At 44.4% G+C, this 27087-nt stretch overlaps 1 protein-coding gene across 3 annotated transcripts in view; it reads left to right on the top strand.

Annotated features, from left to right (window-relative positions):
• The window catches only part of PPP2R2B (protein phosphatase 2 regulatory subunit Bbeta), a 306610-nt gene that overhangs the window by 250424 nt on the left and 29099 nt on the right, over positions 1 to 27087 (top strand). For all 3 annotated transcript variants that reach the window (XM_006128562.5, XM_006128563.3, XM_075900292.2), the window contains exon 5: positions 18932 to 19109. In XM_006128562.5, the coding sequence (XP_006128624.1) occupies positions 18932 to 19109 (178 nt within the window). The remainder of the gene's footprint in view (positions 1 to 18931; positions 19110 to 27087) is intronic.

The following is a 27087-nucleotide window of genomic DNA, read 5'->3' as shown; positions in this document are numbered from 1 at the left end:
GCTTGCGTGAAAAACAAAAGGGCCAAGACTCAAGTCGACATGTTTTCAGAGTATCACTGATGGCCCACATTAGCACATCCAGATCTATAAACAGATTCACATAGGGATATAAAATCCTACTTAAGAGGGATCCCCCAGGTGTGGGTGTGACGGCGCGTTGGGGGTCCCCTGTCTCCTGCACCCCGAAATGGCACAAAGAGACTGCACCAGCCAGTGGAATAGAGGAAGTTTATTGCCTCTCCAGGATACAGCACAGCACAGATGTAATCTGGTCACAGAGCTGGGCTAGGATGCCTCAGGCCCCCTTGAGATGGGGGAGACTGGGCCCCTAAACTCCAGCCCCTTTCCCTAGGCTCTTTTCCATGCTCACAGACCGCAACTCACTAACTCTCTTCCAGCCCTGCCCCCCAGCCAGGGCAGCATTCCACCTTCCTTTGTTCCTCTCCATGGGGGGTGTCTGCCCACTGGTTGCATAGTGACTCATCCTGTTTTGCTGGGTCGTGGTACCCACGGCAGCCAGTGGGGGTTACCCCAGAGCCAGCAGCATAGAAACCAGCTGGGTACCCCCACTACGTCACAGTGGGTGACTCCAGCCCAGCTTGGTGGCCCAGTGGGACTGGATCAGCCCTCCTTCCACAGCAGGTCCCAGGCACCAGTTACCCGTTCACATTTCTAATTCACACTTTAAACATCACATATAAGAATGATACTTGCACAAAAATAGAATATGCAGATTCAGGAGATTGTAACTTTTTAAAAGTGATATGTCACATGATGCATTTTGCCTAACGCATCTTCAAGTTATGCATATTCATATCCATAAGCCATTTTTCATAAAGAATGAGGGGAGGAGGGTAAATTTGGGTTTTATTTTCTCTGGACCAGCTGTCTCATTTCCAGGTTCTGCCTCAAAAAAGGAATGCAGGAGGGTGCTATAGAAAGCTAGCATTATGTGGGTAAATTAGGATCTTTCTTATGGGACATTTTATGATGTCCTTACTCACAATTATTCTCCAGCGCAGAACCACGTTCTTAACAAATCAATTGTCCATGTAGCTGTTAGCTCTACAAAGAATGTATGGAATCTTTTGGTTTCATTCTCCTTGATGCAGAAGTTTTTCTTATTCTTGAAGGAATGTGATCTCCTTTCCTATATTTTCAGTTTGCTACAACGTGTCCCTTTTGGCAATTAAATCTTCTGGGGCCCAATGAAAAAATAAAAAGTTGATTTGATTAAAACAATGAAAATACAGGTCTGGCTAGTCTATAGAAACGTCAGATGGGTGAACAAATAATAGGTTTTCTTTTAAATAAAACATAACTACTGGCTTCTCCATCATTGTGAGAGAGAAATTCCCCTGCCAGCAGCGGAGGTGACTTTCATATTTGTTTCACCTGCGCCTTCTCTTGCAGAAAAGCCTGTTTTCGATGCATTGTACCTTTGTTAGGGTTCTCCTACACAGACAGGGCCATGTCTTCTCATTCTCTCCTTAGCAGTGTTCATCATTCTCTCATCCTCTCTCTCTCTATGGATGGATACTACATTCTTCACTCAAGTCCCCTCATCCAGAGCACCATGATTCTGGCTGAGGATTGGATGGGATTCCCTTAGGAGAATATTTGGTATTGCACTCAGCTGAACCTGTTACTCGTGATACTGCAAGTACACTCCACCTCTCGTGGCCTACGGAAGTCCAAAGATGCATGTATTTAGTGGAGTTACACCAGGAGTAAGTCTGTCCCTGAGAATCCCACCTGGGCATTCCAGATGGCATTCCAGCCTCCTCCGTATGGTGACCTAAACAACTGTGTGGGATTGTTCAAACTTTTTTCCTCGCATATGGTTGTAACTTCTCCCTGCCTTCCACAAATTCTCTCCTTTTCCCCCAGTCCTGCTGTGCCCAAGGCTTATGCCTAGCTCATTTTGTACATTCTGTACCTTGGATCCCAAGTTGAACTTACATTCTCATAAGCAACATACACATATTTTTGTGCCTCTGCCATTGACTATTGCTGAGGGCACATGTTCACTATGGGCCCAATCAATGGACAGCAATCAATCCAGAAAGCAGAGTCATCAGGAGAGCATCATCTGTCAACTCACGCAATGAGGATACTGCATTAAGCAGACCTAAGTACATTGACTTCAGCTATGTTATTTATGTAACTGAAATTGCATAACTTGGGTTGCTGTCTTGCAGTAGTCTAGACAAGGCCTCAGTGTGTTTCAGCAGTGGCTGGGCTCTTAACAGCTGGCCGGTCAGGTGTTATGAATTTTATAAGGAGCCTGTTGCTTGAGGTCTCTGGTTGTAATCTACTCCAGGATAATGATGAGTGAACATCATTTCTCTCTGAGACTGTTAGTGATCCCTACAGTCCCTAATGGTCACATTTCTGCAACACACAACTGCATCACAGTATGCATGCTTGCTAGCAATCTCAAAAGAGAGAGCAGAGTCTGAATGTGGGTGGAACTACCACTGCATCCCTCCACTTTGGGTTATGATTCAGAGAACACGATGGCTGTGTCTGCACTGGGCCACTTATTCCGGAAAATCAGACGCTTTTCCGGAATAAGCTGCGAGCTGTCTACACTGGCCCTTGAATTTCCGGAAAAGCAACGACGCTCTACTGTACAAAATCAGCCGCTATTCCGGAAAAACTATTCTGCTCCCGCTCGAGCATAAGTCCTTATTCCGGAACACTGTTCCGGAAAAGGGCCAGTGTAGACAGCCCAGTAGTCTTTTCCGGAAAAAAGCCCCAATTGCGAAAATGGCGATCGGGGCTCTTTTCCGGAAAAGCACGTCTACATTGGCCACAGACGCTTTTCCGGAAAAAGGGCTTTTCCGGAAAAGCAGCCTGCCAATGTAGACGCTCCTTTTCCGGAAAAACTGAAAACGGAATAGTATTCCGTTTTAAGCAGTTCCGGAAATTCATGCCAGTGTAGACACAACCAAGGACTGCATTTATCCGTGCTTTCAGAGGAATTCCGTCTCCAGGGCTCTCAACCCAGCATTTTTTTCAGGAGCACTAAAAATAACCCCTCCTAAAAAAAATAAATATCCATCCACACTGATGAGAAAATAGACTCTTTGCAATTGGTAAAGCTTTTTTAACCTGAACAAAATTAATCATAAAATCTTCTATATAAAAACATTCAACCTTACAAAAACATGGAAGTTCGTTGGCTTCTAGAGACAGTTTTGTGGGGTATTGTACTTCATTCCTTACCCCATTCACAGCTCTGTGTGCAACTTCAAGCATCTACAGTTTAATGTGGAGAGAGGAAAAAATGATGCTGTGGATAAAAATTGTTATGCTGCTAGCAATGTGGCTTTGTCTCTGGTGTCAGAGTATTCATTCCACAACACTTGCATTTCTTTTTACATTTTCAAAAACATTATCATTTAAATGACAAACAGAGTAATTGGAACCGTTTGGCTTTTTAAAAATAATGAAGTGCTATAAAATGCATGTGGCAGAACTAATCAATTTCAAATGATCAGATCATTGTCAAACCACTGCAACAAAAATAATTGAAAAAAAGATTTCCCCATTTGTGCTACTTACCGACATTGCTCTAAAACAGTTCAGTGTGCTGTATTTGCACGCTCAGCTGAGCTCAAAATGCATTCATAGGTGGTCTCGTTTCTTTAGACTTATTGGAGCAGTATCAGACTCGCAGTGACAAATATAGTCTCAAGGAGGACAATCCGTTACTCTTCTGTTACTGTAATCTTCTGCCAACCATCCAGTTTGTGCTTTTGTCCTATGGTGCGCACACACTGTTTGCTTACTTTGTGTTACTCATATATTGTTAGTTAATAAAGGGGAAAAAAAATCAGGGCCAGGGCTTCTGGTGTGGCTTGGCCAGTTTGCATTCCCCAATGTTGCACTGACTCTCCACTGCTTGTTTGTTTAGCTGTAATCCTCAGGAATAAAGAGGAGTGTTGTTTATAATTACAGATGCTAGGGTGTGGGATTCAGATCTGAGCAGATACAAGCTGTAATTACGCAGTTTGAGAATTTGGTCAGGACACCAACACCCATGCATGTAGTTTGGCAGTTGAGTGGTTCTGGTTGTTTGTGTGTGTTTTAGTAGCTGAATTAATTTTGTAAAAATAATAAATGTAATATCTTCCTTCCAGCTCTAACCCTTATTGAGCCAAGAGTAGAGCAGCATGTATGTGCTAGTTAGATCTCTGACAGTTTGACTTTTCAGGTTGCTGAAAAGAAATAAGATTATTTTGCCTCTCTGCTCTCCTTTTCCACCTTCTGTGTCTCCCCCGCGCCCCAGACACACACACACACACACACACACACACACACACCCTGTTTGCTCAGGTCATGAGCTGGATTCTTTCTTCTCCGATGCAAACTCATTATCTATCCATTTAATATTTGTAAATTCGGCTTGAAGCACTGATGACCAGAATTGACCTTCCAGATTTTTTTTTCCTATTCATCTGTTTTTCCACAGCAATTATATTGATGGTATCTAGGTCTAAGCATACTGTAAAAACAATGTGCCAGGGAGAATTATCAAACAGAATTAGATTGCTGTGAATTTGTGTTTGATAACATAACTGTGCCTTTGCATAATTCTCCCTGATTATCGAAAGAGAGAAACACTATAAATCTGGTGGATGGGTTTAAAGTGACATTGGCTCTTCTGGGATGGGAGAAATTATATGACCAAGATCATTTGAAAGAATCATGCCCTGTAGGGGAATGAAATTCTAGGCAGTTCATAAAGCTGAGATGATTGAGAATTCCAGATCTTTACCCTTAAATAATAAAAATGCTCTATTTTCTAGCCCAGGTCTTTGTAAACTTATGACAGTTCATAACATGAAGAAACATACAGTAGATGTAATCCATAACTATAATAATTAAACATGAAAGAATGCTGAGCTAACAAATATTATGCTAAAGTGTATAGGAAATGAGAAATTCCTAATTGTTTGAAATATTTGTGTTTTATTTTAATAGTACTCGCAATGAATGTAACTTGTTGGGTAGTGAATAGTTTTCTAACTGATCCTGATTGCTATGATTTTTATTCATATGATTTTTATTCATAAATATTTCCTGAATAGTTGAGACAAATAATTTTTGGCTTGTGAGTTGTTTGAAAATGGGTTGTTTCAACTCTCCATTATCTTTATTGTGTGATTAGTCCCTAAAATAGCATGAACGTGCTGCTTTTCTCTGATTGGATGACTGACATTTTATAGCACCTTTTGGTAGAAATTTTGGAATGAATGAATGAATGTTCCCACTAAGATTCACATTTTTTGGCATTCACATTTTCACAAACACCTAGCAGTTGCCAAAAATCACATGACCCAGGTATGACTGCCAACCAAGCTTGATGCCTTTATTCACAAATCACGGTGTTTTTTACTTTACGGCCAGCTCCAGTTAAGGCGATGAGAACTTCAGGCCTGGAGGAGTGTTGCCAGGGACAGAACAGGAGATGTGTTCCTGGGAAATAGGTTTTGTGTCCAAATGGAACAGACCATGGAGCAGGAGAATCCTTTAGGCTCAGAGGGGGTGGGGGAGGGCACATTGAGCAGAAAAAGTGTAGGTGGAGTGAAATTGACTAAGAGCAGTGTTATGGGCCAAAATTCTGCTGATGGTCTTCAGGGAGACTGCTTGTTTAAATAAAATGAAAGGGGGGGTTACCCCAAATGTCAGATGAAGGCAGATACTCAGCAGTAGAAATATTTAAAGGATGTAAATAAGACTTCGGTGGTGCATAAAGTCAAAGCAACAGCAGCAACAACAAAAGGAAAAAGAACCATGAGTGTCAAAGAACAGCGAACCAAAGGGAAAGAAACCTTTGAAAATGCATGAAAACTCTTAGTGAAAGCTTCTCTTTAAGGCAGGTCAGGGGCTCTGCAGGGGTTTGTGAGGGGTTGGAGCACTGTATGGGATGAGGGAAGGAAAGTGTCATGTGCAAACACTAATTGCTTACGACATTCTGCTGCTCTATAATGTGGAATAGCATGAGTCTCCCCCAATGCTCCAAAGAGGAAGGGGGGCACCTGGCACTACTTCTTTAACCTTCCCATTCCTCCTCTGTTTGACAGTGGCACCTTTAACTGCAGTAACATGGCTTCCTCCTTATGCTCAAAGGGCCTGATTCTTCTTTCATGGAAATCAATGAAAATGTTCCCATTGGCTTCCGTGGTACAGGGTCACTCCCAGAGAGCACAAACACCAGCATGATGCTGACTGCCTCCAGCAGGTGTGTGCAGTGTGGAAAGAGCTTCCTCTCGCAACCATTGTGCACTTGCCCAAGAGTACCTGCTGCCCAGCTCAGGGGCTGCTGTGGAAATTTATAGCTTAAAAAAATATGCTCAGGGTCTGAAGGATGCTCAGTGGTAAAGGTCCTGTCCAGAGCATGGCTGGCACTCTGCAATCCTGTTAAACTCTCCTCACTCAGCTGGAGCAATCAGGATATTAGTGTTGGTGGTACCTTACCCAAAAGAAATGAGACACATTTTTTCAAGCACAGTTCCAGTGCAGTTTCCTGCTGGTGTTTATGTTTTCGTGTAGGTGTAACACAGCAGAGGCATAAAGATAATAATCCTTTCTGCACTCTCTTCAGTGAATACAGACTTAAAAGCAAGAGTGGGAGCATTTGGAATCTGCATAGGATATGTGAGCTAATCTGCCTACCTAGCTTTTCTACCACACACCCATCCTCCTCCTCCCCCGTCCACATAGCGTACTGTTGCTACATTTGGCCGGATCTCAGGAGGCTGGATCTTAGCAAACAATGAAATAGTGCTTTAGTTTTTCTTCCCAGCGGTTCTGATTCCAATAGCTGTGGGTGTGCTCTGAATGCTTGCCTGCGTACTGATGCCGGAGCACTTTGGTGTGCCAGGAGTCTTCTCTATAGTGAAATGGTAATTGAAAAGCTCAACAGGACTCCTGCTGGCAGGTCTGTCAAGAAGCGCTAAGCACATTGATTAAAGCAAACATACTTCCTCTTCTGCTCGGCGGCATCGGCTTTACCATCTTTATTGTGTGCATCACTGCTGTGTCTGATAGAGAGTAAAGAGCATATCAAAAGACTCACATCTATCATCCAGGCTCAGCTGGCCAGTTTGAAATGAGAACAAGTTCTATTAAAATTTATCTAAATCTGAATTTCTACCTGTTCCATCTGTAAGTGGCGAATAATGAATATTTAGAGCATGAACTAAACTTCATCCACCCAGCAGAAGCATATAGGAATAATTATCCCCATTTTATAGATGGGGAAATTGAGGCAGAAAAGTGTATTGACTTACCCAACAGCACAGTGTGAGTCAGCGGCAAAGCCAGAATTGGTCATTTAGATTTCCTTGCTCCTTTGTTTTAAACATAATATGAAAGATTGAATGTTAGGAAATTGTTACCTTATGTTTGAGCGTTTTACAGCACATTGTAAATTGAGAGACAGGTACTGATATACTGGCTTCACCCTCTTTCTTCCATTTCCTTTTCGTTTTGTGTGTTTCTTTTTGTTTTATCCATTTTGTATGTTGCCAGAGGGATTTTCCTCTCTGTAAAGGGTCCAAGGTCAGCGGAGGCCACGCTGACTCTCTAGAGTGCCCCCGCCAGAGAGCAATTGCAGTGCCACAGCTGCCAACAAGTTTGCTTGGCGCACCTTGGCCTAGCCATAGGCCAAGTGACAGTGCATAAGGCCCAACCTGGGGGGCAGCCTGGGCTAATAATTTATAAGGCCCAGCCCTGGGTCAAGGCAGGGCGGACAGACAAATGTCTACCAAAAGTGGTTCAACGGTTTAAAACTCTGGCTGGTTTCCAGACAGGCAGGGGTCGGGTCTCCACACTGGTGGAGACGTTCCGCGGTCGACATCAAAGGCATTTGTCAACCTCCTGGGAGGTCGACAAATGCCTTTGATGTCGACTGCGGAACGTCTAGACTACCGCACTGAGCCGACAAACAGCTGATCGCCTCAGCGTGGCAGCCATGTAAATTTAAATGAAGCGGCGATTATTTAAATTGCCACTTCATTTTCCTATGCCAGGTAGTCTAATCTACATGCCTCTGTTGCCAGAGGCATATAGTCTAGACGTACCCCTAGTTCCATCCTCCAGCTTCCTATGTGCGGGGCTAGGTGAGCCTGGACCCGCCCACTAAAGGGTCTTAGAGGGCCCTTCCTCTTCTGGGTCAGAGGGAGGCCATGTTGCTGTCCCTGACTTATTGCTCTCTCCTATTTAATTATGAGGTTCCATCCATGCACCATTGAGACACAATAATATGACATCAAAAATATTGGAATTTGGCTCTGGACACTTTGGTCACTGCCTTGTTCTAGTCTGCTTACTGCTTGGCATCCTTTCGGGCCTTTGGTTTGCCAGCTTTTCAGAGAAGAGGGTTTGTTTGTTTTTTGTGCATTCTCCAATTTGCCGTGTACAGTTTTGTACTCCATAATCTGCTCCTGATCCTTCTGGGGTTGCGCACCCTCCAGCATCTAGCTCCTTACCGGGCTGGGCCCTCAGTACTTACTCTCATAAATCTCTTTCTAGAGTACCTTACCTCGAAGCAGGAGTGGGCAAGAGTCGGCCAGCAGGCCAGATTCAGCCCACCAAACCACCAGATCCAGCCCACGGCTGTCTCACCAAAACCCTTAGGCACAGAGCAGCTCATACTTTAAACAGCTGGCTACTCTCTGCTCTGGATGCTGGAGAGGGAGGAAGGAGACTTTTTGCTCACTGCCCTGTCCCCCAGCAAGATCTCTTAGCTCTCACTGGCAGTTTGTGATGTCTCCATCCTCCCTTCCCCATGCTCAGAGCAGAGCCATGTGGAACAGCCAGCCAACCAACCTGGGACTGCAGCAGACAGCCTCAGGTTCCTGCAGGGTAAGGTAAGCACCTACCAGTCAGAACCTGCCTCTGGCACGCCACTGCCTCTTTCCCCAACTACCTCCCTCAGGGCACCACCCAGAACCTTTTGTGCCCTTTATCTTCCTTCTCCCAGATCACAACTCCCTCCAAGATCCTGCACCATTCCCCTCGCCCAGGCCAGAATCCTCTCCTGCACCCATAACCACTCCCTAACTCTGCACCCAAGTCCCCTGCCTCAAGTCACCAACCAAACCCTTTGAACCCCCTCCTCCCATGTCACAGCTCCCTCCCAGACCCTTCATCCCCTCCCAGAGCCAGAAAACTGTCCTGCACCCATACTCCCTCCTGGACCCTGCATCTCAAGCGTCTGCACCCAATGACAACCCTCCTCTTCATCGAAACTCCCTCTCAGACCCCACACCCTCTCCTGCACCCGTGTCTCCTACCCCAAACTCCCTTCTAAACCCAACTTCCATCCCAGATCCTCTCCATAGATGTGCAGCCCTTGACCACTTTCCAAAATCTTGTAAAATAAAAAAAATTAAAAATATTGCCCATCCCTGCCTCAAAGGAATGGGCCCAGTAAGCCATCTTCTGTTGATGGAATTTGGAGTGGCCTGTATGAGTGAGTTTCACAGTAACTGTCCCCTTAGCAAAATTCATATGCCTATTGAACATCTCACTCCTCCCATAACATAACCATATCCTCCTAGGACAGCCTAGCATAGTTTAATTCAGTTCAGGATCTCTGCTCCCTGACAAAACTCGCCTATTTGGTGTGTTATGATGTCTCTGTCCTGGCATTTGATTAAATGAAAAATGCCAAGTAATAAATGACAGAAGAAATAGCATTAGTGCAAATGTAATATTGAGAGGGGATGGAAGCACCTAGGGAAAACAGATGAAACCAGCAGAATTATAGGCTACATGGGCTGGTAATTAGATAGCAAGTTTATCTTCAGATGGAAAGGTATCTGCTCTCACTTCACAAGAAAGGCCCAATAAGGCGAAGTCGTAGAGAGCGTGAAATTGTAAGTCTGCCATGAAAATAGTCTTTGATGCGTATTGTCTGCAAAATATGAATCCCCCAGCTGCATCCACCCATTATTTCTGCTGCTGATAGCACAGAATGTGCCTTTGGAATTACAAAATAAAAATCAAGGCCCAAATGCACAGAGGTGCTCTGTTGATTGAGTATGGTCAGCACCTCTCAGGATTTGAGCCTAAAGAACTAGTGCTGCCGTCTGATTCCATTGAACTGGATGCTGTTTTCGTTGTTGTAAATAAGCAGTTAGGTCTAGCGTGCATTACATAAAAGAACTTCAGTGTTGCTCATTTCACAGGGCCAGATTCTGCCCTCACTTGCAGACTAGGTTCCTGTTGCAGTCATGGGCTAACTTCTGCTCTTGGTAACACAGTTGTAACTCTGGAGTAAACCCATTAAAGTTGGTAAGCTTACTTTTCATTTTCACGTGGTGACTAGCAGCAAATACTGGCTGAGTGGAGGCCACCTTCATAAGTTAATCCAATGTCATTATTTAAAAGTAACGGCTTCAGTTATCTAAGACTCATTTTCAGTATCATAGGTTGCTTCACAGATAAGCGCTATTCTACATACAAAGTTGACTGCAGTGGGCGTCACTATGAAGTGAACATGACAGTTATTACTAAGTGGCATCTGAGATGGTACATTATTTCCTTACAGTAAATACAGCTAATAACTGTATTACCTCAGCTCAGATAAGGAGGTTTGAGAGCCGATAGCTACCTAAATGAAGTGACAGCAATTGTGCATTGATTTTGGTGTATCAGATTCTGCTCACAGTTATCGGTGCAAATGAAGAGTTACATTAAAAGGATTTCTGGGAGGTTACTTTAAATTGATGCTGGTGTAACAGAGCAGAAACTCCCCTTTTGCCAACTTAAATAAATAACCAGAATAGTTAGAAGTATGTCATTTTTAAAGCAGAAGGGAAAGGTGGGTGAGATAATAGCTTTTATAAACAACTTGAGCTGGTAAGAGAGACAAGTTTTTGAGCCACAGAGAGTTTGTCTTCAGGTCTGGGAAATTTTTTTAATCACCCATCTACCAACATTATCAACATACCCCATGATTTATGTTGGTTCAGCAAACTTCACCAAAAGAATAGTGACATTTTTCATGAAGATGTGGGAATTTAATAAAAAGCAGAAGAATCACACATTCCAGTGGATGAGTGTTATTACATATTTGCATTACCATTCCACTGAGAAATCCCAAACGATATTTAGGACACATTGAGTGTTCCCTCTAATCTTTTATGTCCATGTGCGGAATTACTTTTGTTAGGTGCTCCAATATGGTGTCATGTAACATGGAGTGTGTGTGGTAGGGATGATGCCAGCCAGATCATATTAAATCCATCCCTTCTAGGATCAAAGAGTTGTTTTAACCCATCAAGAAAAAATAACATGAACAACTGTATTGTCAGCCGCAGTCAGGCTAACCTGGCCAACCCCTCTCCATCACAGGTCAACCTCCGCTATAATGCATTGTCCTCACACCCGTCCTCAAGCTCCTGTACCTCTGTCTATCCCATAGTCTAGGGCTGACACAGCTCTTCATCTTCCCAGAGTTTAAGGCAGGCTGTCATCCCTCAGCAACTCCTGATCTTCCCCGAGGTTCTAGATTCCAATAGCTGTGGGTTCACCTCAGGAGCAGACCTGCCCTTTCAGGGTTCTTAGCCATCTATTGGGCCCCTTTGCAGATAGAGGGCACCACTACATCCTCTGCCCATATCTCCTCCTTTCCAGTGAACTTCTCTCTCCTCTTTTGAGTCCATCCCGTTCACGTAGCCACACCCTTCCCAAATGCAGTTGGTGAAACTACTATCTCTTTTAGGGTCCCAGAAACCCTTTTGTTTCAGTAGTAACAAAATTCACAACCTTATTCATTTTAACTCCCAGATCCCTTGTGTTCCATATAACTTGGATATCTGATTTTTTTGTTTATTTAAGATAAAGAAGTCTGATATGAGAGTTTCAAAAAGGGGGATGTTTACCCTGGAAGAAGAAATCCTGCAGCATTTTAAGTTTCTTCCACGGGTAAATGTTTGGTGCTTCTCATTGTGGACCTTTGTCACAGTACTGTCACCCCCACTTGTTCTGAGAGATTTCATGCCAACATGTAGGCATATCTGTGCAGATACCCATTTATGTCTGCAAATATAAAGTGGTATCTGAAGACCTGAGGGCTTTCCCAGGAACCATAGCAGCAAAAGGAGCTGAATGTGAAGCTCCCACTTCCAGGAGCCGTTTTCCGGTGCCGGAAGCTCACCAGCTCAGCTGTGCTGCCCTGAGCCCCACCCCTGGGGGCACGCACCAGGCTTACTAGCATGCCTCTGGACAGGAGAGGCAGACGAGCTTTGTGAAGGGACAGGGACGGGGCTGGGAGTGGTACAGTCAAGCTGGAAGAGCTGCTAGTGCAGGGCGCTGGCTCCTGGGAGCGGCAGCTCCAAGTTCTGCTCCTTCTGCCGCTGCGATTCCTGGGAGAGCCTTACGTTTCTGCATCCCTGGATAGAAATTTGTATCTTTGCAGGGATCTATATTTTGGTTTTTTATTTCATGTATTCACGTTACTCCTGAAACTAAGATGATGATGGATTTCCAGTTATTGACTCAAAATTTGGAAATCCTCTATCCAACCTCAGGGCATGGGGAGGAAAGCTGAGAAGCAGGATGTTACTCATGAAAGCAAATCCAGCTGAGCTACGTCCATTATCACAAAGTAGGAAAACAACTGTGCCTGACTAAGCTTTTCTCCCGGGGGGGGAGGAACTATAGCGATGTTAAAGAATTAATTAGTTAAACAATAATGCTTAACCAGTTAACTGTTCTAACTTAGGTTCTTCTATCCACCACCTTCCCCACCGTGACTCTGAGGTCCTGTTGGCAGCCTTGCCACAGCGTGAGGTCCCACAATGGCTGTGAGGTCTCGCCACCCAGCCTGCCTGCCACTCCACAGCTGGTGCTACTCCAGCCTGGTACAGTTGGCCGCTGCTGGAGTTTACTGGAAAGAACAGGTTAACCAGTAAGCATACTGGTAAGCTTCATGCTTACCAGTGTGCTTAGCAGTTAATCATTTAATATTGTTGTGCGCATCATTATGCCACCCACACAAAAGAACAGAAACCTGATGAGAAAGAAGCAAGGAAGAACTAATAAAACAACAATTATGCTCAGCGGATTAACTCTGCTGTGATCCTCTTTGATAGACTGGATCTGGAAGAAAGAAATACAATTCTGATGTGTGAGAAGGGACCAAGGCAGGTTGGCTTCCTTGTTTTTTGAACCACATCCTCCACTGAACCATGCACAAAATGAATTTTACAGCTCAAGAGAAGATTAGTGCTTCATTAACTCTGGAAAGGAGAAACCTTCTCTAGACAAGGAGAAAAAGATTGAATGTGGTGTGGGCATCAAATAAGCATGATCAGCTCCCTGTACTGGGGGGGTCCTTTCTTTAAAATCCAAAAGAAAAATTAAGACATATATTTTTTTTAAATGAAAAAGGACTGACATTCTCCCTCCCAAAAGTAATTTAATTTGTTAGGGGTTTATTTTATGTGACAGCCATTGTATGTACTTGATTCGGTTTGTTACACTGAATTACCCTTTAATAATGGGTATATATAATACCAGATAATGACGTCCAGGTTAGTTCAGTAATTGAATAAGGAATGCATTTAGGAGTTTTTTATTTTGTTAAGGCTTGTCATGACAATGCTAGTAGGAATTAGGCTCTGCTTCAACCGCCCAACAGGAAGACTATATGCATTAAAAAAGGTTTTAATTGCTTCCAAGTGACCAGCCATTTTATTAGCCAGTTTTAGCACTTAAGTGGTGTAATTTTGAGCAAATTCATTTAATCATGCATTAGTTTCTGGTAGTTCTGATGCTCTTTTTCAATATCTGATTCAGTGTAGCAGAACTTTGTAGGATGCAGAGTAGTTTACAGTGCTGTTCAGTTAGACCATCATTTCTCTCCATTTGTTATATGTTAAGCAGAATTGTAATGAAGAGGTCTGTTAGACTGTAGAATAGTTTCCCAAGGGGAATGTTGGAAGCTATATTGCTTGAGACCTTTAAAACCATCACTAGACAGCATATTAGAAAATATATAGCCGAGAACAAACCTGCATCAGCCCTGGAGTGGACTAGACAGAAGATCTTTTAAATCTGTGATTCTTTGATTACTGGTTTGCTATTATTTTTTCCAGGACTCCCCAAATCAATGGACTTTGATTCTGCCCCTGCTTCCTTACTACTGAACACAGTGCACTTTCACTTTTGAAAAGCTCAAGGATTCTCTTTTATTTGTGCTTTATCTCTATTGATAAAATAGGGCGCACAGATTTTATTCGCAAAGAAATATTTGAACACAAATGATGATGGGGAAAAAAAGAAAATTCGCCCTGGCTACATCTACACTACGAGTTTTCTCTGCAAAAAATATGCTAAAGAGGGACTAATTTGCATGAGTTGTGATCTCATTTGCATATTTTATGCCAATCCGTTTTTTCACTGGGTTTTTTGCGCAAAAAGAAGCAATGTGAATGTAGATTGGTAGGATCTTGCAGAAAAGGGTTTTTTTTGCGCAAAAAGAAAACGTCCACACTGCTTCTTTTTGTGCAAAAACCCCAGCGCGAAAATGGATCGGCAGAAAATATGCAAATGAGATTGCAACTCATGCAAATGAGTCTCTCATTAGCATATTTTTTGCAGAGAAAACTCGTAGTATAGCTGTAGCTCCTTTCATGGTGCAAAATGTCCTCAGATGCATATTCCAAGTAAGTAGGGATTGCAATGCTGACATCCTGAGCATTCCAACTACGAAGCAAAATAGGACAGTTTGCTGTTGGCACTTCTTTGGCATTAGTGCAAAATACACAAATGTTCATACCCCATAGTGAATGATTGTGTTTCTCTCTCTCTCTCTCTCTCTCTCTCGATATGCTACCTGGCTCTCGTGCTCTCACTGCCTTCTAAGTATCATCTAGAGCACTGATACCAAACCTGTTGCCCTTGAGGACAATATATTAATAGGAAAAATGTGGATTTGATTCTAAAATGAAAGTACATTTCCACAGTTGTGCCTGGTGTGATATTTTTAGTGGAAACGTTTGAATTGGCTCTGTTGCTATGCAGAAGCAGTATGGCAGTCACCTTCTACTGCTGCTTCTGGCACCCCAAGATCACTGCTTCTTTTGCTTGCATGCTGCGTTACAGAGAGGGAGGAGAGTATAGCTCTGGTAGCTCCATTCTCCAGTTGTGGGAGCCCCAAGGAGAGCAGAATAAGACTTCATCTGTGTCTGCACCCAAAGGAGCAATAAGCAAGGATGGCTTATCCCCCCAGGGCTAAGGTATTCCCCAGGGTAATAACTGAGGGTAGCCCAGGAAAGTTTAAAAGCAATAGTTGAGAAGCAACAGCCAGTTTCAATTCCCTGATTCTCTGCAACATCCCAGGATAGAATAGCCTGAGAACCATTATAACTTGTCAGCTGAGAACAGTCCCATATTCCATTTGGGGATAGCAGGAGTGCAATGATCTCCAGCCACTTCCCTTCCCACAGCTGATATGCTACCTTTGCCAGTAGCTGTTGGGAGGGGAGCTATGCAAACCCAGTGTCTGCTGGGGGGAGGGGAGCTATGCAAACCCAGTGTCTGCTGGGGGGAGGGGAGCTATGCAAACCCAGTGTCTGCTGGGAACTCCCCTGTGCCAGCTAAACCCCTGGCTAAAATCAGCGAGCCCCAAAATAATGGGCAAGATTTTCAGTGGCACACACACTAAGCATCCTCTAGTATGCATGGCCAAAGAGACAGTGTTTGGATCTAGCTCCAGATTAGGCATAGGTTGGAAAGTTGATTTGAGATTAAATAAGGGTTAGGTTCAGTTTCAGATGATTCAGCCCAAGAATCTTGCCAGCTGTTCTCAACATCCTGAAAGGCGGTTAGTTCTTTTTGCAAACCAGAATTATATGCATGAGCTTGAGTTTAGGGAAGCAAACCTGTAACTGATCCTGCACCAGATTTGGAAGGGTTCAGATTCAAAGTTCCAGTGCTGCTTACCTCAAGCAGAAACCTACAGTTGCACCTAGAAACCAAATAACTGTGTGTTCACGTGGCATGTGCATGGACAGTTGTATCTTTGAATATTCAAATGCACATTCTTGCAGTTGTAACAGCAGAAAAACCCATCTTCATCTTGCATGGTAGATCATATATCTACTGCACAAAATGTAATAGTCACTGAGGACTACCAAGACCTTAATAATAGTCTGCTTAAGGATTTAGGCCTGGTATACTACACAGGTGGACATATAGCATTGACCTCGTTATGTCAGTGTCTACACGTCAGCCTTTCTCCCACTCATCTAACTGCCCTACTACACCGACAATAACTCCACCTGCACAAGAAGCATAGGGCTTATGCCATGGTTAGGATGAGGCTGTGTGGATACTGTGTTACTTACATAAGTTGTTGGCTCTCTTGTCAGTTTAATGGCTCTATCAGAGCTGTGAAATTGACAAGAAAACCAGGCAGCTAGAACCCAGCTGCCCCCTGTGTCACTGGGGAGTGGTGCAGTTGAACCACACTCCCATCTGGGAACCTGGGTGAGGAGCCCGAGTGGCTGGACCCCTCTCCTGCCTGGGAGCCAAGGCGAGGAGCACAAGTGACTGGACTCTGCTCCTGGCTAGGAGTTGGAATGAGAAGCATGGATTGATGAACCTGCTCCTCAGTATCAAGAAGTCCCTAGTGGTCTCCCCCCCCCCCCCCACTCCCTGTAGGAGGCAGCCCTCTGGATGCGTGGGGGACAGCCGGGCTCCCAACAGGGAGCTGCCAAAGAAGCTGAGAGTGGCAGTGCTCCTAGCCCAAACTGCGGTGGCTGTAAGTCGACCTAAAATAGGTTGACTTACATTTTTAGTATAGACCCACACTGAGTAAAAAATGTCTAGTCCCTAGAATTCGTCTCTGTCTGTACTAGACTTTATCTGCTGAAAATAACTGTTAATGTCTCTCTCCGGGTGCCGGACAACTGAATTATATTTAAAAAAAAAAAAAAAAAAAAAAAAAGCTTCCCTGTAAAACTTAAGGTTGGGCCATGTGAAGCTGTAGCTCGACATTGATGCTTTTAAACCTTTGGGGATAGGAACTGGTGTGGGACTTGGATGGGTGGGATAACAGTGAAGAAATGGTTCTACTGTTGTGTCGAGAGAAATCTTATGCCAAGGCCTTTTATTTATTTATTTATTTACTTACTTTTATTTCCACAGAGGCCTGGTGTAACAGTTGAATTCTGTACTTTTGCAAACCATCATATTTCTGACAGTCTGAATGACAGTCTGCTTCCTGTAGTCTCTGGCAAAATGCTAGACTATGTCCCCAGATGGCTGAGCAAAGTCCTTCAACAGCAAATGATGCATCATTGAATATGTCAGGCTGAATTAGAAAGCAGGCTCATCACATTAAGCTCAGGCTCTGAACTGGCATTTCCTATGTTCTAGTGTCACTTGATCCTGGCTGTCATACCCCTATTCCCACCTCAGCAGCCATGGGAAATCTCTTTGGTCGGCATACAGATAATACACAAAGTAATGAAGCAGCTTGAAGGAATGGTTTATTGGCAAAGGAAGCATAGGCTGACACCTTTCTATTATATTAAGTTGCCTTAAGAATGTTATGCCTAAAAATATTACTTATGTCCTCCTTTGCATGCACAGTTTTTGACTGTATGTATTCATCCACTGATGACTTACTTGGGCTATAGATAGTTAATAAGATACAAGGAAAAGTAGCTCAGTCAGTTTTCCCCCCCATCTCCTACATTATTCTTTCTAGTTTCCTCTGTCTTCCCATCTCCCAATTCCATTATTTTACCATAAAGTGGGAGGAGGAATCTATTCTGACATAGGTTTCCTTTAAAATTATTATTTTAATAACAAAGAATATAAAGGAATTGCTGGTTCTGGGGAAGGGATGGTTTAGTCAACCAATAATGAAATATCTACAGTGATTTTTTTTGTCTCCCTCCCCCCGCCTTTTCTGTGTAATTGCATTTCACAATAAGTTCCTGGCTATAACAGCAATGTAGCAGTAGTTTGGAAGTGTTAATAGTGGGAGCCTGCAAACACATCTGTACAGATGGGCCCCTGTGCCAGCACAGAACTACATGGCAGGAGTCCATCTATATGGATTTAATAGTAGAACTGAGGTGTCAAAATGCTGTTCAGACTACTGCAGCGTGGCAATTAAAGATGTAATTTTATTTTAAAAAAATATCAATTTAGCATTTATGCTAGACCTTTGGTGTTCAAGTAATCATCACAACAGTATTAGTAAGTATTAATATCTTCATTTTTCAAATGGGGAAACTGAGGCAGAAAGGTTAAATGACTTGGCTGTGGGCAAAGAGAGAATCATTGCCAGAGTGGAGAGTAGAACTCAGGAGTACCTGACTTTCAATGCAGTGCTCAAACCTAACCAGAACAATGCCTTTCCTCCAGACGTAAGGGATTTCTACATCCATTTTTTCCTACTGTTCAGTCTCTCAATTGTATCTATTAATGCATAAAACTGTGAGAGGTGAAGGGCTTAAATGAATGTGTGTTCATGAAAAGTGCAGGATTAAATCTCTGGGGACTAAAGATAACCCACAGGAGTGTCAGTGCCCAATGACATGGTGGTTTCTGAGATGCACACATTTGTCCACTTAGAATTGAGCTGAAACCACCAACTTATTTCACGCAAGACACCAAACAACCATCAGATGGAAACTACCAGACAGCCCTGATGTAGATCAGATCCAATTCTAGAGGCAAAAAACTAGTCTAAACACAAAAACTAATTAATGTCACTGAACAGTCTATTCTCACAATAAATACACAGTGCCCTGAATTAACCCAGCTGTAGGTCAGATTGTTTAAATGTTATCCAAGTATACTGATCTGGAAGTTGCAATTACATCAATTTTAAGGCTGAAACTATTTTTTTTTCCTAATGCCTTGCTTTTGTTCCTTCTCTTGACAGGTTCCTGTACTAAGGCCCATGGATCTGATGGTAGAGGCCACTCCTCGAAGAGTATTTGCCAATGCACACACATATCACATCAATTCCATATCCGTAAACAGTGACTATGAAACCTACATGTCAGCTGACGACCTGAGAATAAATTTATGGAACTTTGAAATAACCAATCAAAGTTTTAGTATCCTTTGATTCATAAACCTTGCTAGTGTTGTTGTCCAATCGAGATTGGTTCTTGTATAACCCAGACTTGAGAAGAATGAGCTCATCTGAATTTTGTGTTTACATCTTTTGGAGGGCTTTTCTTTTTTTGTCTACAAATTCTATTTGTATTTGAATTATGTTTTCTCTTACTTACCATGATATTTGTCTAATGGTTGTTTATATATGATTGTGTGTACACAGTCAGACAGAAACTGAGGTCCTTATGCAGCTTTTATTCATTCCTTATTCGGGCGAAATTGTCAAAGAAGTCTATGGAAGTTTAACTTAAGGAAGGACTGAATAAGAACGAAGCAAAATCTTCAGGATTTAGCCTATTCTGATTTGTTTTTCTATAGGATGTTATTAGTTCTGTTTTTATTACTACAAACCATCCCATTCAGTTACCTTATGCCAGTGGTCCCCAACATGGTGCCCGTGGGCGCCATGGCACCTGCAGGGGCATTTGTGTGCGCCCGCCAAGAGCTCGGGGCTGGCCTGGCCCCGGGCACGTGGCGCATGCATGGTGCCGGAGCCGGCCCCAGGCGCATGGCGCACGGTGAGCGCCGGCCCCAGGAGCACCGTGGATTGGACGCCCACGCCCCGGGCGCGCGGCGCTAGGGAGGGAGGCCCGGCACCCGGGTGCACAAGTGTCCCCGCCCTCTGGTGCCCAGCGGGTGAACAGCCATGCCCCCTGGCACCCGGCAACCTTAAATGGTTGGGGACCACTGCCTCATGCCATTAGGTTTTTTTATACCAAGATAAAAATGTAAAGTAGGAACACAATGACTAGCTAAATAGGCCAACTTTGTTTGGTCCATCTAAAAACTAGGTTTGGGGGGAGCTTTAGAGGTGAGATTCACAACCCAGACATAATCAGATCACAAAGAAAAACAGTTGGAAAGCAAGGGCGAGGAGTCCAGGTACAAGGTCAAAGCAAGGGATACAGAACAGGACACCAAGCAGAGAACCCTGGACAATGCTCATTGTCCAGAGAGCGTTGACCAACATGGAGACCTTTGTCTACCAGTAGGAAAGCAATAGAGTCAGCTTCTCTGACTTGATACCCTATGCTAGTAATGCATCAGTTCTAGTGGAAGAGAAGGTAATACCACTTCTTTATTGCTACACCATCTGGTTCCACATGCACAGGTTGGTGCAGAGTCTACTCAGGCCAAGTCTATCCTGCAAACTTAAATTGATGTAACTATGTTACTTCTGGGTGTGAAAAATGTACACTCCCGAGCAAAACAATTAGATTAACCCAGCGTTTCCCAAACTATGGTCCGCGGCCCAGTAAATGCCAGGCCCCAGCGTGCCTGGTGGCTGCCAACTCTTAGGCTGATTCGACCCATTTGGTCAAATCGGGCCCCACGCCCCTGCACCCGGAAGTGCTGGTGAGTTGAGAGCCGGGGCCCTGCTCCAGCACTATGTGGAACTGGGTCTCTCCCTGCGGGTCCTCCCACCCCGCCCCCAGAGCGTTCCCCTCAGCCCCGGACGTCCCTGCCGTGCGCAGCTCCTCCTCGCCGCCCGTGCGCGGCGTTGCATGTGGGCAGGGAGGACGCCCGGGAGTGGCGTGATGTCACGGCCCGGGGGTTTTGAAACCCGCGGGAGGCACGTGCGATGCCTGGCTGACTCCGGCCCCGCAACGTGGAAGGAGAAGATGGGGAACCGGCTCATGCGGCGGAGGCGAGGCGAGGGAGAGGAGAGGCGGGGGGGGAGGCACCAAGGGACAGGGGTGCACGAGAGAGATACAAATGGCAGGGGGCCAAGTGCAGACCATGAGGAAAGGGCAGGAAGGGAGGTGTCAGTGGGAGGGGGGACAGGGTGATGCTGGGAGAGGAGAGGGAAATGGCACTGAGGGCTGGAGAGGGAGGTGCTGGGAGAAGGCTTGAAAGAAGGGGTGGGCATGAGGAAAGTCAGGATGGAACAAATTGTGTGTGAGGGCACAGCGGGGCAGGAGGGGAATGGGGCAGAGACTGGTGAGGGGGTGGGTATTAGGGAAAAAGAGGGCAAAAGGAGGCACCAGGAGGGTGCAGGGCTAAGGAAAGGTGCAGGTGCCAGGGGATTCTGGGGTGAGGAGGAGGGGAGAGCTGGCCACCGGAAGCAGAACTGGACGGGGGAATCAGGGCAGGCTGGGGAGATTGGGGGGGGGGGGGTGGAAGCAGGGCTGCTGGGGGGTGTGAGGTTGGGGGCAGGGAGCTGGCCAGGGAAGATGTGGGTGGGGTGGGAGAAGCGGCCTCTGGAAGGAGGGCTGGACGCAGGCAGCGGGGCTGGCCAAGAGAGATTGGGAGAAGAAGCGGGGGAGAACGGGCTGCCAGGGAGGGGTTGGGGGAAGTGGGGCTGGCCAGAGGCATGGCAAGGGGAGCAGGGGGGAAGAATGAATCGGCCTGCAGGGAGTGGGACTGACCCGACCACATTCCCCCCTGCCCCCCACCCACAAAGCACGAGTTAGTCCGGCACAGGGATTCTCCTGTCCCCCCCGCCCCTCCATTCCCCCCCAACACACACACCCTCGAGTAGTTGAGAACTATCTGGCTGGTAGACACACTCATGCAGCCTGAGCACATTTACCAGCCAGGCAGTTCGAAACTACAAACTGATACATCTAGTAATAATACAACCTACCTACTGAGAAAATACCAGACATGTTATATGTCTGGTATTTTCTCAGTTTGTTTTTCACGTGTTTATATTTTTGGACTGCAAAAGGAAGAACTTAAAAAAAAAAAAAAAAAAAAAAAGTTCCAACTAAAGTAAAAAGTTTGGGAAACCCTGGTCTAACCAGCTTTCTGTCTGTCTTACAGCCCATTAATCCAATCCATATTCCTTAACTTGCTGGCAAGAATATTGTGGGTGACCATTTCAAAAGCTTTGCTAAAGCTGGCACTGGGAGATTTGGGAGAATCAGAAACAACTTATTTGAATATTCATCATTTGATTAATGAGTATGCAAATGAACATTACTGGTCCTCCAAAAGTTCGTGAATGGATTTACTGGTCCCCGTCTCAAAAAGTTTGGGAACCCCTGGATTAACCTAACCTCTTGTGTAGATGGTGCTGTTGTGATAGGAGGACTTCTCCCATCAACTTAGCCACCTCTTCTTGCAGAGGTGGATTTACTGTGCTGGCAGGAGGAGCTCTCTGTTTGGCATAGTATCATCTTCCCTGACATGCTACAGATGTGCTGCTGCAGCTTTTTAAGTGTATTCCTGCCCTAAGGGTAGGGCGGCCATTGTTTGTCTTCAGTGTCAGTAAATTGCTCTGAGATCTTCCGTTAAAAGGTGCTTCGTAAATACCAGCTATGAAAGGTGCTGTGTTATGGTTATTGTTTGTGTGTGTCAGTCTGGAAAGTGCATAAATGTAAGCACCAAACCTCCTTTTTCTTTTATTTCTGTGTTCTTGCTGTGGATGCAAAATGTTACATAGCAGCTAGGAAGCTGGCACTGTAAAGATCTCCCTCTCTCTCTCTCTCTCTCTCTCTCTCATCACTATGCTGTTTTGTCTGATTCCAAGAGCCATAGGATTGAACATATCTCAGCTGGGCATCATTATAAGCTGCTGCTTTCCAGTTTGGGTGACATGTTGAATTTTGCCTGAAGGGTGTGAGTGGGGGAAGGGAATTTCTTTAGGCGATTTAGAAGGCAGGTGCCTTAGGGGACATGAGGAGAGGAAATATTAATAGTGTAGTTTTCATAATAAACTAGTATGTGACAGGTTGCCAGTTGCAGACATACAAATGAGATTGTGCCAGTCACCCCTATAACAGGCACATCAGAAATAACAACAGGGATGATGATAATCACAGATATTTATGTGGTGCTTTCCACCGAGAAATCCCCAAAGCACACAGCAAATTTTACCAGCTGGGGATCATTTTGGCAATCACCTCAATTCAGCCATTCAGGGATGGAAAGTGCTTGTGTTTGAACTGTGCGCGGAAACTGTATATTATTGTATAGAACAGAAAGTGCCAAGTCCCATATTCAATCAAAACTACAGAAAATTCAGATGGACAGAATGTAGTTATCCCAATAAAATTTAGCTAAGATACCTATGCTGATACTGTGCTGTTTCTAATGTGCCGTAAAACTTTTAATTGAACACAAGTAGGGATATAAAATTTCAATTATTTGGCTAATCAAATAGTCAATGCAGTTTGGATTGACTATTTGATTAGTCGATAAGGGCACTTCCACCTTTAAGGTGTAGCAACAGCCCCAGGGCTGTTTCTGTACTTCAAACGTGAAAGCACTCAAGCAGTGCCCAGCTGACCCTGGGCTGCCGCTTTTAAATGCTGCAAGGAGCTTGGCAGGAGCCCGGCGTCAGGCTCCACGCAGCGTTTCAAAGCGGCAGCACTGCATGGAGCCTGGAGTCATCAGGGAGTCCCCAGCTGACCCCAGGTTCCACATAGCACAAGAGAAGAGTGCCCCTTGCATTGCAGTACCACCACTAATAATTCTTGTAGCCATCTGAGTTCTCCAGTCTACTTATCTTAGTAAATCTGACCAGGTCAGTCTGTAGGGTTATGGTTTCATCATAGAGGCAGCTGTTCAGACCAGCAAGAGTAGGGATGTAAGCAACTAGTCAACTACCCAATAAGCAAATGCAAATAAGTAGGAACGAGACTAATCACCCCCCCCCCCTTGCTGCCTCTATCAAAAAGAGGCAGCAAGGGGGGCAGTACGAGCCACTGCTGGGCAAAGCCAGTTTCACCCCCCCCCTTCATCCCCAGCACCATTTCCACAGGGCACGGGAGACAGAGGGTAGCAGAGAAACGGCAGGAGTGGGGATTGAAAAAGTCCCACTCACACCTGTTTGACTGCTGCTCCTCTCCCTTTGAAATGTACAGGAGCTGCCTGCTGCTCTTGTAAATTTCAAAGGAAGAGACACAGGGGCACCAGCAGGGACTGCTGTGTCTCTCCCTTTGAAATGTACAGGAGCCACCCTGGTTCTTTTACATATCAAAGGGAGAGATTCAGTGGAACTGGCTGGGTTTCTCCCTTTGAAATATACAAGAGCTGTGGGTGGCTCTTGTGCATTTCAAAGGGAGAGGCTCAACGGGATAGCAAGTGCCCCCCCTTATCGACTAATCGAGTTGTCGATGGAAATTCCACCAACTACTCGATGAGCTGATTAAACAATATTTAACATCCCTAGCGAGGGAAAGGTCCTTTGGATAATGAACTTTTGTCATATCCACAGATCATTGCTTCTGTTTACAGCCATGAAAATCCAAACATATTTTGTTTAGTTGGCAGTTTGAAGCAAGTCAGTAGTAAACATGGCAGCATGTGACACATCATGTCCCATCTCCTGAAAACAGCTTAGAATTCTTCCTGATCACTGTGCTTTGGATAGGGATGTAAAAATGTGTTTAATAATGTAACCATTAAAAATCATAGCTGTTACGCATGCTGCAGGCTCTGGAAGATACAGCTTAAATAAAGCTTTATACTGAAGAGTCCGCAGTGAAATCTCCCTAGGACCAGGGCTGGCAAGGGTTGCTGCCAACCCCACTACCAACACGGGGGGGGGGGGAGGCCCACAAAGCTGAAACATCCCCCTACCCAGGGCTTTTACATCCCTAGCTTTGGATGCCACACATCCTTATATTTGAGGTCTTCTGCAGGAGCAGTATTTAGCCTTAGAGCAGACACTCCTAAAAGGGAGAAGAGCAACTACAATGATTCTTTATTTTCGAAATAAGTAGAATTTTCTGAAGTTTTTTAATTTTGCTTTGTTCTGGTGTAGGTGACGGGAGTACCCCTTTCAGCTATCTTAGCATGCTGGGGTTTTCTCTTCCCATTCTTGTACCCTAATTGAAAGCTTGTATGACAGTCTTACAGATCCCACATTTATTCACTCCACAATGCTCAGTCCTCTAGTTTCAGGTGGTCTTCAGCACTCATATCTGTGATATCTTTTGAAATGTATTTTTGAAAGGCACTTGCAGTCAAGGCAGTGGCTCTATGAAAATGATGCTCTGGGCTCTGTATATCCTGGGCATGCCTGATACTTGAGCTGTGGAAAATGAATAGTTTTCCTTGGAAATTCTTCCTCCTTTTTAGACCTTTAGGGCAAGTGGGTGGGTTCTTTCATGGCTTCACAAGCCATTGAGCAAATCTCTGTTGGACACCTAGCAAGTGATACTCCTGACTACCTCTCCAAGGTCAAAGCACATGATCTACATGGCCTCCTTGAGAGGCACTGGCCAAAGAAAAGACTCCTCAAACTCAGGTCTCCCCATAGTGAGGATAGCCTGCCTAGCTTTGATCATCCACTCTAAGGAACAACTGGAGTTAAAGCTGTTGCCTTTGGAACAAGGCTTCTGTCACCACCTAGGAAAACTGTGCAGTGGTTTCATGAGAGAAGAGAGAATAATGCAGCAAAACATTGCATAGACTTTCTCTCTCAATCAGAATTCGTGTGGTGGGAATAATCTTACAGGTTAGATTAAGGAGTCAGATGGTGAGATGAGACAAACCAGAAGCACTTCAGAATTGGGAAAATAAAGATTTGAGGGTTTTACTCATAAAGAAAAGAAAATATAATGTAGTAGACTGTAGGACTGTTTAGGAAATTACTTTTTCCTCTGTGAAAAACCTCAATAAAATAAAAAAAGATTTAGTTTTCATTAAAATTGATCAAGTTTATTGGAAAACAAAAAAAATCTATATTTCAGTTTGTTGCCCTGCCACTTCCCCCTGCCCCCAATTTAGATGAAAAGAGATTTTTCACATTTTCCATGTAATCCAACAGCCATATTGTTAGAAAAGAATGTCAACGGGTGACTAGTAGATTAGAGAAGGCTATTGGCATCTCCTTGTTCACTCAATTTGCAATTGTGTTGAGTCTACTCAGTCTTGGAACTAGCTTTTAAACGGCTTTTCTTTTATCTCTTGTATAACTCACGGGATTGGCTTTTTACTTGTCTAAAGTTAGCCCCTTAGGGCAGTGGTTCTCAACTTCCTGGGCTCAGGACCCATTTGTAAACTTTGATGGCCAGCTGCAACCCAGAGACTCCCCCAGACGCAATGCCTTCTCTTCAGGAGGGATCAAGTACTCCAGGTTTGCACGTCCCGAGCACAACCCAACTACCCCCAAGCTCTCTTATGCATTCTGGCACCCCAGTATTGGGTTTTCCATTTGATTAGAGCAATATGAGATCTTTATTGGGTGTGCCAAATCCCTCATTCTATTGCACTACTCTGCAAAATTTAGTTTGGCAACAGATTTCCAGGGCCAAACTCTTCTCCCAGTTATGGATACAATCCCATTGTTTTCAGTCAGGCTCTCAGCATTTTAAATTAGTTTTTAGCATTGCTGGGCTTTCATTAACAATTGTTTTTGGAGCTGCTCCATGAACTAACTGCCAGTTTCAAAACTCAGTTGCTGGATAGTCTTAAAAATGGAGGAATTGTTTAGTTAGTTTAAAAAGACAGACTCCCATTGCATGAAGTACAGTGCAGTTTAATAAGGTCTAAAACTCCATGGAGAGAACAGCATGCACAGGATTAACACGCTAGCTTTTTACCACTAGAGACTTATGCTCAAATCCTACTTAAGTCATAAGTGAAAATGAGTTTGTGGGGATTTCATTTCAGTGCCTTTTCTGTGCACATCACAAAGTCACTGTACAGTTTGACTGATTCGAAGGCACTGCTTATCATGGACCAGGAACTTGCTCTAATAGCAAGAGGTGTTGCAAATCAGAATTGAAGCGTATGGGCAAAGCTGTAAGGGTCCCGAAACCCTGCATTTCAATGTCACTTTTCATCTTGGACTGTCGTGGTGCTTCACAAACATCTAAGAAATCTAACCTCTCTGCAGTCAGTGAGAACTAGATATCACCTTTGTGCAATCCAGGGTATAGGGCACTGGCTGGCAGATGTTATAATTCATGTTCTGCCACTGAATCACAGCATGACCATGTGTAAATCACTTTGCCTCCCTCA

The sequence above is a fragment of the Pelodiscus sinensis genome, chromosome 16, assembly GCF_052426305.1.
Source record: "Pelodiscus sinensis isolate ZL-2025 chromosome 16, ASM5242630v1, whole genome shotgun sequence".
Classification (NCBI taxonomy): Eukaryota; Metazoa; Chordata; order Testudines; family Trionychidae; genus Pelodiscus; species Pelodiscus sinensis.
This window is presented reverse-complemented; position numbering and strand designations above follow the sequence as displayed.